The following is a 16797-nucleotide window of genomic DNA, read 5'->3' as shown; positions in this document are numbered from 1 at the left end:
TAGGAAACTATATAACGCCCTACAAAACACAACGTTATGATAGTTTCCTGGTGGGTTTTTTGTCCCTTGGTATTTTTACAAATCACAGCAAAAAAAAAAAAAAAAAAAAAGTCACATGCTAAATATATATATATATTTTTTTAATAAAGATCTTACTTGTACATGCAGGTAATGAAGATGAAGACCACCATGATTAATAAGCAGACCACAATGGATATAATCAGCGCTATGACGTGGACACTTCTGCCAAATATTCCTTCTGAAAAGAATGACCCTGTTATTCGGTACTATGTAACAGAAGGCAGGTTAGTTACTCTTACTGTTCTGTCTAACATTATTAACTCAGATATATTCACAAGCAAGAAAAAGTGTGGACCCACTCCTCTGATGCTGCACTATAACTGCTGCATGGTCTGGAGCCATCAGACTCCCGAGTAAAGTCAGCTAAGGCCCAGAATACGTTCAAGACAAAAAACAAAGATATTCACCTGACCTTTGAGGCTCCAGAGCTGAGGGTCTCTACTGCTAAAGTCCACTGTGGACTGTAAGTGTGATGTCCCATCTGTTGTAACAAGCACTGCTGCTGCCATTTCTTGGCTTCAGCGGTGATGTGTCCCAAAGCAGCACATGACTGATAGGACGTCGCACTTCTGGTCCACAGGAGGATGGAAGCAGTGGAAATGGGACTCTCAGAGCTGGAACAGATGAGTGCATTTTATTTTTTTATACACATTCCAGGTCTTTCCCAGCATTCATACGGTTTTACAAGGACCTCCGCTAAAACCAGCCATACACGAGACACTGACTGGCTGCATTACGACCCATCAGTTGTCCATGAAATCATTCAAAAGATCAAACAATAGTCCCATTCACATGAATGGCACAGAACAGCTGTAATTACACTGCCATCTACTTCTTCAAACAGCTGATCGGCAGGGGTTACCTCTGCCAATTATATATTGACCATTTATCTGGAGGATAGTTCATCAGCATTGTAGTACTGCACATCATTGTCAGGAAAAGATCATATCCTGTACATCTAGCACACCTTTAGACTTCGACTGGCTGGAGTATGTTAAAAGAATATTCTTCTGACAAAAGTAAGGACAATACTTGCTGTCCGCATCTTATGCGGCCCCATTGAACTACGGTTGTGTGCATGAGGCCCAAGTAAGATATGTATTATGCGCAGAGAAAAATTACCTGGTCTCCCATCCGGTGGTAGTGTGGGTTGCAAATCTTTATTGCAAAAGTCAGTCCGACAGCACTCAATTGTCCTTCGTATCTGGGCTTTGGGAGAATCCTACATTTTTCAAACAGAAGAAAAAAGGGTTACTGCCTTTCAAAAATATATCATGAGACCTCTTTCATATGCAGGCTCTGAAGAGGCTTGTAGATAGAGCTCTACACTTATCTGGTAGTGCACATCCTTATTAATGGGTCTGTCCAACGTGCCTGTTGACCAATTTCAGTAGCACTAGCAAAAACTGTGGAAGTAGGTCTGATTCTTAAAAGGGGATATTCAGCATTTTACAACAGATGGCCTAGCCTTAGGATGGGCAAACTAATGTTAGTAAGTTGAGAGTTGGACTTTTGGCACAATGCTGATCAGCTATTTGAAGGTGCCCCGCAGCCACCTCCGTACTTTTAGCAGTGGCTGTTCTGGGTATTGTAGTAGGACAGAAGGGGACAAAGACCCTGATTTATGAACAGCATTAGGGCCGATGTAAACAACAAATAGGCTTCAGTGCTCTCCAGAGCGATGCTACCCTTCCAAACACGTGCCGACAGTTGCACCCCTCTAAACTAATTTATTGCCTACCCTAAGAACTTTAAAAAGCTAAATAACCTCTGTAAAAGGGTTGGCCACCTTGAATATAATTAATTAGTATAGGAGAGGGTAAAGGTGATATATGCAACTTAATAATCTTCAGAAGTTCTGCAACATTCTCTCTCTCTTTTTAAAACTACTCACTTGTCTCCAAGTCTTCCCAGACAGCTCCCATCCTATAAATGGCCACTCAGGAGGAGAACATGTTACTCCAGCTGAAACACCTGGCACCTGTGCCAGCTTCCTGGGCTCCTAGGACCTGCCTCCAGGAAGGAAGCTGCCACAGGCACAGTGCATTTTAATGGGGAGCACTGATTGTCGAGACCGCTTTACTAGCGCCTCCATCAGCAGCCATTTTCAGGACAGGAGTGGAAGGGGAATTCATAGGATAAAACTTGGATGGTAATGGGAAGGGCTTTCAGAATGTGAGAAACATTGCAGAATGGCTACCCTGGGGTAGATAATATTTAGGCATCATAAAAGTCGATGAAATCCATCACAGTGGTGGCTTGGGTGGTAAGCTTTAAACCATAACTAAAAGGATGTGGCTCACCTGTACTACGTCTGGTTCATTTTACGGGTCCACAAATTTGAGCCTGCTTTACTAAAACACTAGAGTTCTGGTGCAACAACACTAACCCGGCCCCAGTTACCTTCACCAACTCTTCTGTGCCGATTACATATAATCAATAAGCACCGCTGTGTTGTCGCTTGCAATCTTGTACGCCAATGGGCACATATAATCTATGTACTAAAGCCTTATAAGTAAAGGCCCGCACACTTGTAATGTGTTGTCTCAGCAGATGTCTCAAATGTTACCTTGCACTGAAAATCCGAGCCCTCCAGCTTCATGCAGCCAGATGTAAGTGTAATTTCCCCATGCTCATCTTCTTCAATAATAGCAAAGCAATGTCCATTTGTACTACAAGATATAAAGGAGATGGTTACTTTTGAAGAAAACAGAAATGAAGAGTGTCTTGTAGCAGAAATGAATAGCTTTCTATAGAAAACAGTGAAACATTAAATATTCATGCTTAATAAATGTTGAATGCATTATAAGCAGATATAAAAGTTGGATATTATGATACAAAAAAAAAAAGATATAACAATGACATACTCCAGTTATCCAACCTGTTCAGCACAAACCTGTTCCAGGATCTACATTCCAAAGAACTGGGGTGCAAAACCTGTACTGAACACTAGATGGCAGCGTATGCCTTTCTTTTAAAATAATGGTCGCACAGAAGAATTCAGAATATTTAGGACTGACTCTAGGGCCTTGTAAAAAGTTCACTATTTCAGACATCAGTCTGAATGTCTGCCATTCTGCTTACAAGAAAATTGCATTTTAACCAATACAAATGGCACACAAACTGGTTATGAAACAAAGAGCAATTACATTTTATATTATATTATAATTGGGGCGAGTGTTTCCATTGCCCAATACATCAAAACAGAAAATTGGAGAAATCCCTCACTTACATGCATGTATTATTTGTGGCATCTTCTGGGCAATACCCATAACAATAACAGTTTAAGAAGGGTAACGTGTCCTCGGGAGCCAATGTTACCCCATTTTCTTGCTTCCTAGGGTCAGAGTTAGATTTCATTCCAGTTCTGTGTGGCAAGATGTCAAAGTGTTGACCTATAAATAAAGGAAAAAGCAAATACATTGATATGTAGGATATATATGTAATTAATAAAATAATATTTAGTGGTTTCCAAGTGGACAAACCAGGGTGGATTTGATTTAAATCAGTTTTCTACATAAAGACTAATTCTTGCTGGTATAACTTATAATATGCAAGTAGATGAAGATTTTTAGAACAACAACTTTTCATATTAGTTTGATTAGGTTGATTCTGTATGCATAGGTTTGTAGAAGTTAGGATTAAGGTCTTTTTCTCAACTCTGTTCATGTTATAACAGTTTTGCTGTGAAGAGGCGGCCTGTGATCTCTGCTGAGTCAAATTCAGTTTTGAGAACTGCAAAAGTCAACCAAGCATCTGTGATAATATCTTGTAGGCAGAGAAACTGCCCAATAATCTTACAAGAACCTCTCTTTCATTAATCCATTGTGAATGGATTAATGAAATTTACCCCCCCCCCAAAAAAGAGAGAGATAGAGAGAGAGAGAGAGATATATATATATATAGAGATAGAGAGAGAGATATATAGAGATAGAGAGAGAGAGAGAGAGAGAGAGAGAGATATAGAGATAGAGATAGAGATAGAGAGAGAGAGAGAGATATAGAGATAGAGAGATAGAGCTATATCTATCTATATCTATCAAAAAAGAATTCGGCGGCACCAGTACGCTGGCTCAGGTGCTATGTCCAAGGGAATGAGCTTCACCATTATATATATGTAGAAATGGGACAGCACTCCAAGACTTGAAAAGGAAGGTATCTTTATTCACCATGTGAAAAAATAATAGCAACGTTTCAGCTCACAACTCAGCCTGTCTCAAGCCTGAGAAAGGCTCAGTTGTGAGCTGAAACGTTGCTATTATTTTTTCACATGGGTGAATAAAGATACCTTCCTTTTCAAGTCTTGGAGTGCTGATATATATATAGATATATATATCTCTCCACCCTGGGACAAACTAGGCCCTTGAAAAGGGGCTGAGCTGCAGAAGCAGGAACAGCCCAGGTCCACAGCACCTACTAGAAGAAAAAATAATTACGCATCTCAGTTGCGCTTTGTTCTTTTGAGCCATCAAGAAATCCTGTCTGTACTTTTTCTTCCATCAAAAACCAGATGCAAACAGGGAACTGATGCTCAAAATAAAACGGATCAGAAAAACAGAAAGTTCAATACGGATCTGAAGGAACCCTAATCTACACGCACTTTCTTAATCTTGGTTTCAAAGTTTTTATGGAAAAATCCAACCCAAAAAAATAAATAAAAAATGAACCATTACCAATCACCAATATGTGGAAGCAGACTTTGGATGGGTTCACACATTGGTTTTAGTGAAGTTTTTCTTTAATTTTGCACCTGCTTTCTGATGCTTTTTTGCCCTAAAAAATGTAGGCTTGAGATGTTAGCTGAAGGTCCATGGGAAACATGAAATGTGGGACTCCAATTTGAATTTTTTTGAGGGGGGGGGGGGGGGGTGTCTCTGGGGTTCGTTTAAGAATGCAGCATGCCGAAGCTCTGGTGTTCTATAGGGAATAAAATGGTAGAAAAAAAAGAGTTACGTGAAAATAAAATAAATAAATACATTAGACAAGCCATCAAAACTTGTGCAGTATAGGGAGGAAGGGAGGAAGGGAGGAAGAAAAAAAACAAAAAACAAAAAAAAACCTTGGGGGTTTCTACACCAGTTCTGAAGTGCCAGAACAAAGTCATATGTGTATTACTGGCCCTTAGAGACTACTCCAAACAAACTCAGAAAACCCAAAAAGCTATGCTTAAAATAACCAAAATGATAAGAAAGCATCAAGTAACCTCGACTATAAGCAAAAGTGTAAAGAAATCCTCTGGCAGCTAGACAAGGACAAGCAGACAGGTTTTCCAGACGTACCCGAACTTCCTGCTGAAAGCTTTTGGATATGAAGAGAGCATAGCGTGGAGTCCTGAGCTGTAAAGCACGTGCCAGGGGAGGACAGCCAACATCACCCTAACCACATCCATGGAATGGCACATCCACGCCGCAGGTATTAGCACATTCACAAGGGCAGACAGGTTTAAAACCAACAGCACAATTTGCTAAGGTGTGTTAAAAAGTACAGAAAAATAAAAAAGGGGACTTATTTAGGCTGAAGATTGTCCTATGTTACAAGTCATATGATCATGCTCACTTACATTTATTAACACTTTTCTACATATCACTAATAAAAGGCAAAAAAATGAGCTCAGACTGTCAGTGATATTGTGTGGCGTCATTTGACAGTGCCCGCAATGTGGTGAAGCGCTCATTATACATTTGTGACCCAAACAACCGTCACCTGCTTTCTAGAGTCCTTTTATAGGGGGCTATTTCAGCCATTTGACAATGGAGTCTTCTTACGATCCACCGGACTATATTCACTGGGGGAAGTCTAATCTTATGGCAGCCACCACCAAGAGTCCATGCGGCTACTCCGCTGAGTGCCGTGTTTCAGTCACTGTTTATCCATCTGCAGATGTATCTAGTACCACGGCTCACACCCGATGTTAAGGGGTTGTCTCACTTAAGCAAATAGCACTTATTACGTAAAGGAAGATAATACAGGGCTCTTACAAAAGTTTTGCGATTGTCCATATTGTTTCCTTTGCTGGCTAGATCACATTATACACTGCTCATATCCATGGGTTATGACCACCCTGCAATCCATCAGTGGTGGTTGCACTTGCACATTATAGGAGAAGGCACTTGTTGCTCTAGTGTCTAGGACCATGGGAGTGCATATAGGCACACATGCGCAGCACCTCCCATCTTAGCCACCTCATATCTGCGCTGCAGCGGTGGCTCTAACCCCTGGATTAGAGCAGTGTATGATGTGATAGAAAAATGGATCAAGCCAGCAAAAGAGGCAATATGGACAATCACAATACATTAGTGCCTTGTATTACCTTTGGCCATTTGCTGACAAGAGACAACCCCTATAAGTAGGCCCATTACTTTGTGACCAATGCAATATATTGGTTACAGTCAATTACTTTTGCACTACAGACATAATCAGTATTACCACCATTGGTGGCATCATTAATGAAGCAGACATTACTGCAGGACTCCAGGAGTCAGATTCATTCTTACTCGCCGTCAGGTAAATAGAACTAGCTCACACCGAAATATAATACACACTAAATAGTTCCACACCATCAGAAAAATTCTAGGGGCACTTAAAACCTGCCCAGCTTGACTTGCCCTGCGTTGCTTTGATATTTACTCAAGGATTTCACTGATGGCTTATACTCCGGATAAAGAGCTGGTGCTGCGGCATGGCTTCCATTCACTTAAATGAGAATAGTGATGCCGTACAGAGTTCTGTCCACTACACCGTTAAAATGTGTAGATTCAATGCGGACTTCTGGTGCTGGAGCTACTGCAGAAATGCTGATCAGCGGGGTTCTGGGGGTGCCGGACCCCCACCAATCCGATATTGCTGGCCTATTGCGACATTAGGCCATCTATAGTAAAATGCTATAAAACCCATTTAAAACATATGAGGGTTATGAACACCTTAAGGGTACATGCACACGTTCAGGATTCATGTGCGGAGAATCCACAGGTGTTCGCAGGCAAATCTGTGCAGCCAATCCGCATCAATTGGTGCGGATTTTACTAAGTAAATGAAGAAAATCCGGTCAGGTTTAATAAAATTGACATGCTGCGGATTTAAAAATTCGAACCGCAGGTCAAAAACCACATTGAGAAAAAAAAAAAAAAAAAAATGCATCGTGTGCATTGATAATTTCAAATTCTTATATAATACAATGTACATGACCTACGGTACGGATTTTCCGCACGCAATTCTGATCGTGTGCATTTAGCCTAAATTTTATTTATTTTTTTAAGGAAGATTGCATTAGACTGATGGTCTGCGCCTCTGCCGATCAGCTGGTACCGTCCCGATTTATAATACTCTGTACAATACAGCTCAGTATTTTTAGTAGTAGATGTATCTGTTATTGCAGCTCAGTCCCATTCACTTTCATGGCACGAAGTTGTAAAGCCGGGCATAGCTGTTAGCAAAAGTCCTGAGCCATACGTGGTAAAAGATGGAGACGCAACACTCACTGGAGCACCAAACAATTGCGAAGCAGAGAACTCCTTTCAAGTGGTTGTTCAATATGGCATATGGTTAAGCAGAGTGGAAAGCTGCATCTCAATGACCACTGTCATCAGCCATGGGAATTCTCAGAAGGGTTGTTGTGATGTGATAACTCCTTCAAAAGGGTCACTACTAGGGATAAGCGAACACAAACTTTGTGAGTTTGGGTACCCAGATGTTTCACTGAAGTCCGGGTTCTGCGTTTGGGCTATTTTATTTTCCATTAAAAAAAACATGGATATATCAGAAAATAACAGCATTCTTTAGGGTACTTTCACACTAGCGTTTTTCTTTTCCGGCGCCGAGTTCCGTCCTAGAGGCTCAAATCTGGAAAAAAAACAGATCAGTTTTATCCTAATGCATTCTGAATGGAGAGCAATCCGTTCAGGATGCATCCAGTTCAGTCTTTACTGATCAGGCTTTTCAGAAAACCGTAGCATGTTGTATTTTTACCTCCGGCCAAAAATCCGGAACACTGACTGAATGCATTTTTCCCCATTGCCGAATCCGGCGCCGTGTGTTCGGTCAAAAGGAGCCGGCTTTTGCATGTTGAACCCGAAAATGTGCAAAAAAAAAAAAAAAAGACAAATGGCGGATCCATTTTTTCCAATACATTTTTTCAATGTGAACAGAATCCTGTTCAAATGTAATCCGTTTTCACAGATCCGGCGACGGAATTGCCGGCCGGATTCAAACAACGCTAGTGTGAAAGTACCCCAAGACAGAATGCAAAATATGGCCATTTAGGGGTTAAAACAAACGTCACCTTAACCACTTGATCGTGCTGCAGCTTATCTCTCTTTGGCAGGTCCTGTTCAGTGAGGATAGAAGAAGCTGCTGCAGCATGATCAAGTGGATAAGGAAGTTTTTTAACCCCTAAATGGCCATATTGTTTTGCATTCTGTCTTAAGCTATTATCTTCGGATATACCCATGTTATGTTATAACTGAAAATAATAAAGTGAAGTTCGGGTCCATGTTGACTTCAATGGGGTTCGGGTTACGATTTTATAACTGATGACCTGACCCTCGAATATTAATTACCTATACTAGGGATAGGCTATTTAGTTGTTTAATACAAATTATCTTGGTAGGTTTACATTTTGCAATGCCATACTAAATACACATACGTCCTCACAAATAAAAGCAAACAAATCTTTGATAAAATAAAATCAACCCAAAAGATGGTAAAAATTAAAATTTATGCAGCTATACAAATACAATAAGGCTGAAAAATCGAACCCATCAGGGCACCACAAAGTTTTCTACACAAACAATAGAGATAGGGCCTGATTTTACACTCCCTATTTAATATATCACAAACATATACAAGGTGCATAGTGCTTCAACCAGGGTTAGGTTGGATAAACGACATCATAGGCACCCTGCAAAAGAAAATTTCCTAGACATACAAATGGCAAACATCAAACTACAGGCCAAGAAGATGCTCCGTGCCCAAATGCACGTTTCACTGACACTTCTTTGCTAGGTCATGTAAATTAGACCTTTCCATCTGTAGAAAAATCTGATGAGACCCGTGCTTTATTGTAGATCTGATAAAATGATCTTACGTGACCCCATGAAAATCCTTTGTATCATCAAAAGCAAAAAGCCAACAATTAATAAACGAATATAAATTTAGAGTCAATTAGCCATAAATAAAAATGTCCTCTACTGAATGCTGGACTTGATCCTTCCTAAGGATTTAAGACTGCATAACCTGCCACTGGAGACAAATCATCTCATGGCTAGACAACGTATAGACAAGCAAAATGCTCCAGTAACACAGATCAATACTCTTGAGGACACAAAGGCAAAGTATTCATTTTGAGACGAATACACACTTAACCGTGTTAATGACCTCATATGAAATCACTGGCAGCTAGTAATTAACACATTCAAGAGCACATCATACAGGCTAGCTCCACACAAAGAGGGGAAACCACCACAAATGAAGGGCCCTTCTACTCAGACTAGGGACGAATCAATTATCGAGAACATACAACCATACGATCACTTGGCCTTGAATATCACTGATCAGCGTTTATAATTGGTTCAGCATTGGCATGTGCTAAGGACTTCTTTACACTCTTGCTTATAGTCAAAGTTACTTCATGCTTTCTTATCATTTTGGTCATTTTAAACATAACATTTCGGGTTTTCTGCATTTATTGTTAGGAATAGTCTCTAAGGGCCAGTAATACACACAACTTTGTTCTGGCGCTTCAGAACTGCCTGTAGAAACCCAAATTTTTTTTTTCTATACGGCACGTTTTGATAGCTTAAATGTCTTTATTTTCCAAGTAACTCTTAAACAGCACAGAGTAAGTGTTTTTACAATGTGAGCGATGGTTGCCACCCTACGGCTGCACACTAGCGTAAATCGAAGCCTTTCGTTTGAGGTTAAGAATCACATTTTGTATGCAAAGCCCCAAACTATGTGTACAATTGTTCTACTATATAGACTCTAAGCTACACACAAGCCATCTTTCCTGGAGAAATATCTATTTAGAACTACAGTCTTTCTGCGGTAAATGACTAAAAGGAAATGCAATTAAAAAGGTGAAGTAAAGATGAAAGACAATTGGTGTGTTGGAGTTAAAAGAAGAATACAAGAAGCCTGAGCACGTGGCAAGGAATTCTGGAGAACACATCCCACAACTTGTGTCCACATGTTTCCCCCCTTGTTTTATTGCCTTAGCAGTCACAAAGGAGTCTGAGGTCTGGCAATGCTTTCTGAATCAGCCTTTTTTTCCCAACAGCTGCTTTTATTTCCTTTCTTGATGTTTTCTTAAGTGAACGGCTTTATCCAGCCCCGCCCCCACACCCGGCTTCTAAGCTCCACATCGAGACCATGAAGGTCCACAGAGGGCAAGAGATAATAGCCTCCAGCCTCTCCACTGTTCTGATACTCTACAGTCAATTGTGCATAGCTCTTCAATTGTGGTTGCTCCTTATTGATCCTCACATCTTCTAATACTACTGTTTAAGGGAGGCTTATAAAACTGGAAAAGATTTCAAGGCATGGTCAAATAAAAAAGCAAGTTGGTTCTGAAACAAAAAAGCTAAGCAAAATGTGTTCTATAAAACCCTGATATTCTTACAGGGCAGTACATTGTTGCAGGGCAGTCTTTAATATTGACCAGGCCACCATTTTCAGCCATTTCTCATATCTGCAGTTTGACAAACAAAATCTTAGTTTACTACTTTTCTATCATCCTCCCATCTCCTGGACAAATCATCCTACCACACCCCAATACTGTGCTCCCCAATACTATACTGCAGAAACAGTAATAATAATAGTACCATGCAGATAGTGCCCTTTAATAATTATTGCCACACAGCTCCCTAAAATAATTGCACCCAGCAAATTGTGACCCTGACGCTAATAGTGTAAACATAATGTCCCCCAAAAATAATTGTGGTAAGCCGATACTGTGCCAAGGTGCCCCCACAGTAATAGTGCTCCCCAAAGTCCCAACAATATGAATAATTCTCTGCTAGAGCACACATGGTAGTAATAGTGCTCCTACAGTGCCCCCAACATGTCCCCACTGTACACCAGAAGTAAGAATGCTCCCATAGTGCCCATACCAGTAATCATGTTCCCCATAGACCCCCAGTAGTAATAAAGTCCATCATAATACCCGCCACTAGTAATAATTCTCCTTATGTGCCAGTGCAAAAAAACTAAAAAAAAAAACCTTAATGCCCCCAGTTGAGCTAATGTCCCCCATAATGTGCCAGTATAAAATACCACTATATAGTTCCCCCATTAAATGCCCAAAAGTGGTCCTCTCCCCCTTCTTCCTAGTGCCCCCATAATGTACCAGTATAAAATGCCCCATATAGTGCCCCAGTAGATGGCCTCAGTGTCCCCTATAATTTGCAAGTATAAAATACCCCTTCTTAGTGCCCCCCATAGATAAGCCAATAGTACTCTTATCTCTCCCCTTCCCCATAGTACCCATAACGTGCCCCAGTATAAAAGGCCCCTGTACAGAGCCCCCCCAATATAAAATACCCCTTCTTTGTGGCCTCAGTAGAAACCCCCAGTGTCCCTCTCCTCTTTCCCTCATACAAAATACCCCTTCTTTGTGACCTCAGAAGATGCCCCCATAGTGCCCCCAATAATGTGCAAGTGTCCTCATAGAGCCACCAAATGTGCCAGTAAGAAGTGCCCCCAAATAATGTTCCAGTATCAAGTGCCCCCATAGATGCCCCCAATCATGTGCCAGTAGTAGTACCATATTAAAAAATAAAAAAAATAAAAAAATAAATACACACCTAGGCCGAGTTCACACGGGCGAGATTTCCGCATGGGTGCAATGCGGGAGGTGAGCGCATTGCACCCGCACTGAATCTAGACCCATTCATTTCTATTGGGGTTTGCACATGAGCTGTGATTTTCACGCATCACTTATGCGTTGCGTGAAAATAGCAGCATGCTCTATATTGTGCGTTTATCACGCAACGCAGGCCCCATAGAAGGGAATAGGGCCGAGTGAAAATCGCAAGCATCCGCAATCAAGTGTGGATGTGGTGCGATTTTCACGCATGGTTGCTAGGTGACAGTCTATTCACTGTATTATTTTCCCTTATAACATGGTTATAAGGGAAAATAGCATTCTTTAATACAGAATGCTTAGTAGGTGGTCAATTGAGGGTAAAATAAATAATTAACTCTTAACTTCTTACTTCTTTAATCATGAGCTGCCGGTTAAAGGACCTGTGGTGACATATCACATGATCCAATCACATGATCCATCACCATGATCCATCACCATGATGATTGGACATCACCACAGGTCCTTTAGTTGGCAGCTCATGATTAAAGTAGTAAGAAGAGACCGGCAGCTACGCGATCAAGAGGAGAAGGAGTTATTTTTTATCCCTCAATTGACCACCTACTAAGCATTCTGCATTAAAGAATGCTATTTTCCCTTATAACCATGTTATAAGGGAAAATAATAACATCTACACAACACCAAACCCAAACCTGAACTTCTGTGAAGAAGTTCGGGTCTGGGTAGCACAGTCAGGTTTTTTTATCACACGTGTGCAAAACGCATTGCACCCGCGCGATAAAAACGTGATAAAAACGTGATGCCTGCAGCCTATCAGAGAAATGGGGGAAGGGATACGCCTCTCCCTCCCCTGCCGCAGCACTTCATTCTGTATTGCTGACCGGTGCCCTGCTGCCACCCCCCCACGTCACCAGTGGCCAGCGGGGCTCAAGAGGCAGCTGCCTTGGTCCCCCAAGGAGCAAATGGGCCCCACGTTAAAGACTGCCCTGCACTGTTGATTCTCTATATAAGGCCTCATGCACACGACCGTTGTTTCATTCCGTGTCAGTTGTTGTGTTTTTCTGTGGACCCATTGACTTTCAATGTCACCCGCTTCAGTGATTCCAGTCCATCAAAAAAAATATAATCTGTCCTATTTTTTTCACGGAAAACAGTTCGCGGACTTATTCAAGTCAATGAGACCGTGAAAAAAAACCACAGAGGCACACAAGATTGCCATGCAAATGATAGTAAAAAAAACCGGACGCAGACGCGGATTACAAACTTGACTTAGACTTTTTTTTACTTTGCTTCATGTCTGGTGATCCTCCAAAAATAAAAGGGAGACACATGGAAACAAAAACCTGAAACGGATCACAGAACAACGGAACCCCATTTTGCGGAACAGAACACAACAACGGTCGTTTAGGTGAACACCTAACCAAGTCTTATTTAACGAGCAATAGTGTAAAAAAATTTTTTTTTTATATATATATATATATATATATATATATATATATATTAATTAGAGCTAAGAAATGGGGGTCATTCTAGATAAAAGTGGTACAATACCGACTATAAATGAGTATGAATAAGTAATGGAAGCTCTTAGCGCACATACGTGTCGGGCCCATCTACCAGGCGTCAAGGTGGCTTCCGCAGATGGGTCTCTATCACTAAAGATACTGCCTCACTTTGGACTTAAAGCCTCCAATATTCATGGCTGTGTAGGAACCAGCGACAAAAGTACTCTGCTCAGAAGTCCCAGGTAGATTGGCGTGTCCAGTCCAAAAGGGGTGATAGATAGATTAATATCAAATATATATATATATTATATATATATACACACACACACACACACACACACATACACACACACCTCACCACAGATCATGCCAAACGTTAAATAGAAAAGTTCTGAATGAGAAGGGTTCAATTCTAGCTTTACTAGGAGAGGGATACAGTGAGCAGGTTTCATCCTTAAATTCAAATACAGTGGTTCATAAGAAAAATGTCAAGTAGCAATTGGGACAATTGAACACCGACAGTGAACACCACTACTTCAATCGAATATCGCCTAACCATAGGATGACATCAAATGAGCTACAAAAATTATAAGAAGTAGAAGTCTAGATGAAATGCACAGCGAGGACAGTTCAAAATAGGCTTTTAGTGGCAGGGTTGAAGTCATGAAAAGCTAGAAAAAAGCCCTTCATCAATGAGAAGCAAAGGAGAGTCAGGATTAAGTTTGCAAAAGACCATAAGGATTAGACCAAAGATGATTGGAGAAGGTAATCTATTATTATGAGCCCCAATTTCAGCTTTGCCCAATACCTGGTCAAGTAATAGTTAGGCCGAATGCACACGGCCGTGAGCAGTCCGTGGAACCGCTGCCTGGATTCCTGCTGAGAGCAGGAGCGCACGGCGTCATTGGTTGCTATGACGCCGTGCGCTCCCTGCTGCCAGCACAGTACAGTAATACACTGGTATAGATCATACCAGTGTATTACTGTACTGTGCTGGCAGCAGGGAGCGCACGGCGTCATAGCAACCAATGACGCCGTGCGCTCCTGCACTCAGCAGGAATCCAGGCCGCGGTTCCATGGACCGCTCACGGCCGTGTGCATTCGGCCTTAGACTGAGACCTGGAGAGGCCTTCAAGCCACAGTACTCTGTAAAAATGAATATCAACTAGTTTTCCCAAACATGATTTGAGGTCTGATAACTGGAACAGTTTTTGTTATTTTGACAATTTGTCATTTTCTAAAAAAGCTAAGATGCTTCAAAATACAATATTTTTATCAGAAATTTGGGAGTGATGTCAGTAGTTTATTGATTAAAACAAAACAGAATTTTAAAAATGCACATAACTGTAAAACTAGAGAGCAATATCTATTCTATCCATCCCATCTATTCGTTCTTTGGCCGACTGCACGTGTCCTGAACAGGAAGGCATACAGCTAGAGGCCTGAATAAGGCATGCTGGCAATTCTGTACATACAGATATGGCGCTCAACTGGTCTCTATGGGAGAAGGCTCTTCATCACCTCCATGAGACTAAGGCTCCTTTCACACCTGCGTTAGGTGCGGATCAGTCTGGTATCTGCACAGATGTAATGCAAACGCTTGTGTCCGTTCAGAACGGATCAGTTTGCATTACCATGAAAAAAAAAAAAAAAATATTATATATATATATATATATATATATATATATATATATATATATATATACACACACACACACACACACCGTATTTATCGGCATATAACACGCACAGGCGTATAACACGCACCTTCATTTTAAGAGGGAAATTTCAGGAAAAAAAGGGTAGCTCAGAACTTTTTTTTATTAATATTAATACCACTTATAAGGTAAATAATGTAAAAGGATGACACTTATGGGGCTCTGTGGATGACACTTATGTCATCCACAGATCCCCATAAGTGTCATCTACAGATCCCCCATTAGATGGATAAGTGTGGAGAGAGGAGGCGGGAACACTCATGACGGGGCCCGGTGCAGTGACTCTACTCTAATACACCGGGCCCCGCAACTGTTAAACATTCAATCTGACTCTATATCTAATTGTACGGTACTTACTGTAGTACCGGAGGTATAACATTAAGACGGCGCAGACCGGCATCTCCCTCGGTCATGCGCCGCCTGCCCCAGCTCCCTGGTCATGCGCCGCCTGCCCCAGCTCCCTGGTCATGCGCCGCCTGCCCCAGCTCCCTCCTCATGCGCCGCCTGCCCCAGCTCCCTCCTCATGCGCCGCCTGCCCCAGCTCCCTGGTCATGCGCCGCCTGCCCCAGCTCCCTCCTCATGCGCCGCCTGCCCCAGCTCCCTCCTCATGCGCCGCCTGCCCCAGCTCCCTCCTCATGCGCCGCCTGCCCCAGCTCCCTCCTCATGCGCCGCCTGCCCCAGCTCCCTCCTCATGCGCCGCCTGCCCCAGCTCCCTCCTCATGCGCCGCCTGCCCCAGCTCCCTCCTCATGCGCCGCCTGCCCCAGCTCCCTCCTCATGCGCCGCCTGCCCCAGCTCCCTCCTCATGCGCCGCCTGCCCCAGCTCCCTCCTCATGCGCCGCCTGCCCCAGCTCCCTCCTCATGCGCCGCCTGCCCCAGCTCCCTCCTCATGCGCCGCCTGCCCCAGCTCCCTCCTCATGCGCCGCCTGCCCCAGCTCCCTCCTCATGCGCCGCCTGCCCCAGCTCCCTCCTCATGCGCCGCCTGCCCCAGCTCCCTCCTCATGCGCCGCCTGCCCCAGCTCCCTCCTCATGCGCCGCCTGCCCCAGCTCCCTCCTCATGCGCCGCCTGCCCCAGCTCCCTCCTCATGCGCCGCCTGCCTGCTTATCTCACTTTATGAATGAACAGGCAAGCGGCGCATGACAGTGAGCTGGGGCAGGCGCCGCATGACGGAGGGAGCTGGGACAGGCGGCGCATGAGGAGGGAGCTGGGACAGGCGGCGCATGAGGAGGGAGCTGGGACAGGCGGCGCATGAGGAGGGAGCTGGGACAGGCGGCGCATGAGGAGGGAGCTGGGACAGGCGGCGCATGAGGAGGGAGCTGGGACAGGCGGCGCATGAGGAGGGAGCTGGGACAGGCGGCGCATGAGGAGGGAGCTGGGACAGGCGGCGCATGAGGAGGGAGCTGGGACAGGCGGCGCATGAGGAGGGAGCTGGGACAGGCGGCGCATGAGGAGGGAGCTGGGACAGGCGCTGCGCCGTCTTAATGTTATACATTCGGTATGTAAAAACATGGCTTCTTAACATTATATCGGCGTATAACACGCATACATCATTTGCCCCCTATTTTCAGGGGGAAAAAGTGCGTGTTATACGCCGATAAATACGGTGTATATATATATATATATATATATATATATATATAATGCAAAGGGATCCGTTTTGACTTGCACTGAAAGTC

General features: G+C 43.0%; 1 protein-coding gene across 4 annotated transcripts in view; it reads right to left on the bottom strand.

Moving 5' to 3' along the window:
• The window catches only part of BMPR1A (bone morphogenetic protein receptor type 1A), a 95396-nt gene that overhangs the window by 14668 nt on the left and 63931 nt on the right, over nucleotides 1-16797 (bottom strand). For 3 of the 4 annotated variants that reach the window (XM_044300001.1, XM_044300002.1, XM_044300003.1), the window contains 4 exons: nucleotides 3314-3476; nucleotides 2651-2753; nucleotides 1204-1303; nucleotides 157-259 (listed from right to left, as the gene is read on the bottom strand). In XM_044300001.1, the coding sequence (XP_044155936.1) occupies nucleotides 157-259; nucleotides 1204-1303; nucleotides 2651-2753; nucleotides 3314-3476 (469 nt within the window). The remainder of the gene's footprint in view (nucleotides 1-156; nucleotides 260-1203; nucleotides 1304-2650; nucleotides 2754-3313; nucleotides 3477-16797) is intronic. The other variant, XM_044300004.1, reaches the window with a different exon arrangement.

This window comes from Bufo gargarizans, chromosome 6, assembly GCF_014858855.1.
Source record: "Bufo gargarizans isolate SCDJY-AF-19 chromosome 6, ASM1485885v1, whole genome shotgun sequence".
Lineage (NCBI taxonomy): Eukaryota > Metazoa > Chordata > Amphibia > Anura > Bufonidae > Bufo > Bufo gargarizans.
Note: the sequence above shows the minus strand (reverse complement) of the source record. Positions and strands in the feature narration are given on the sequence as shown.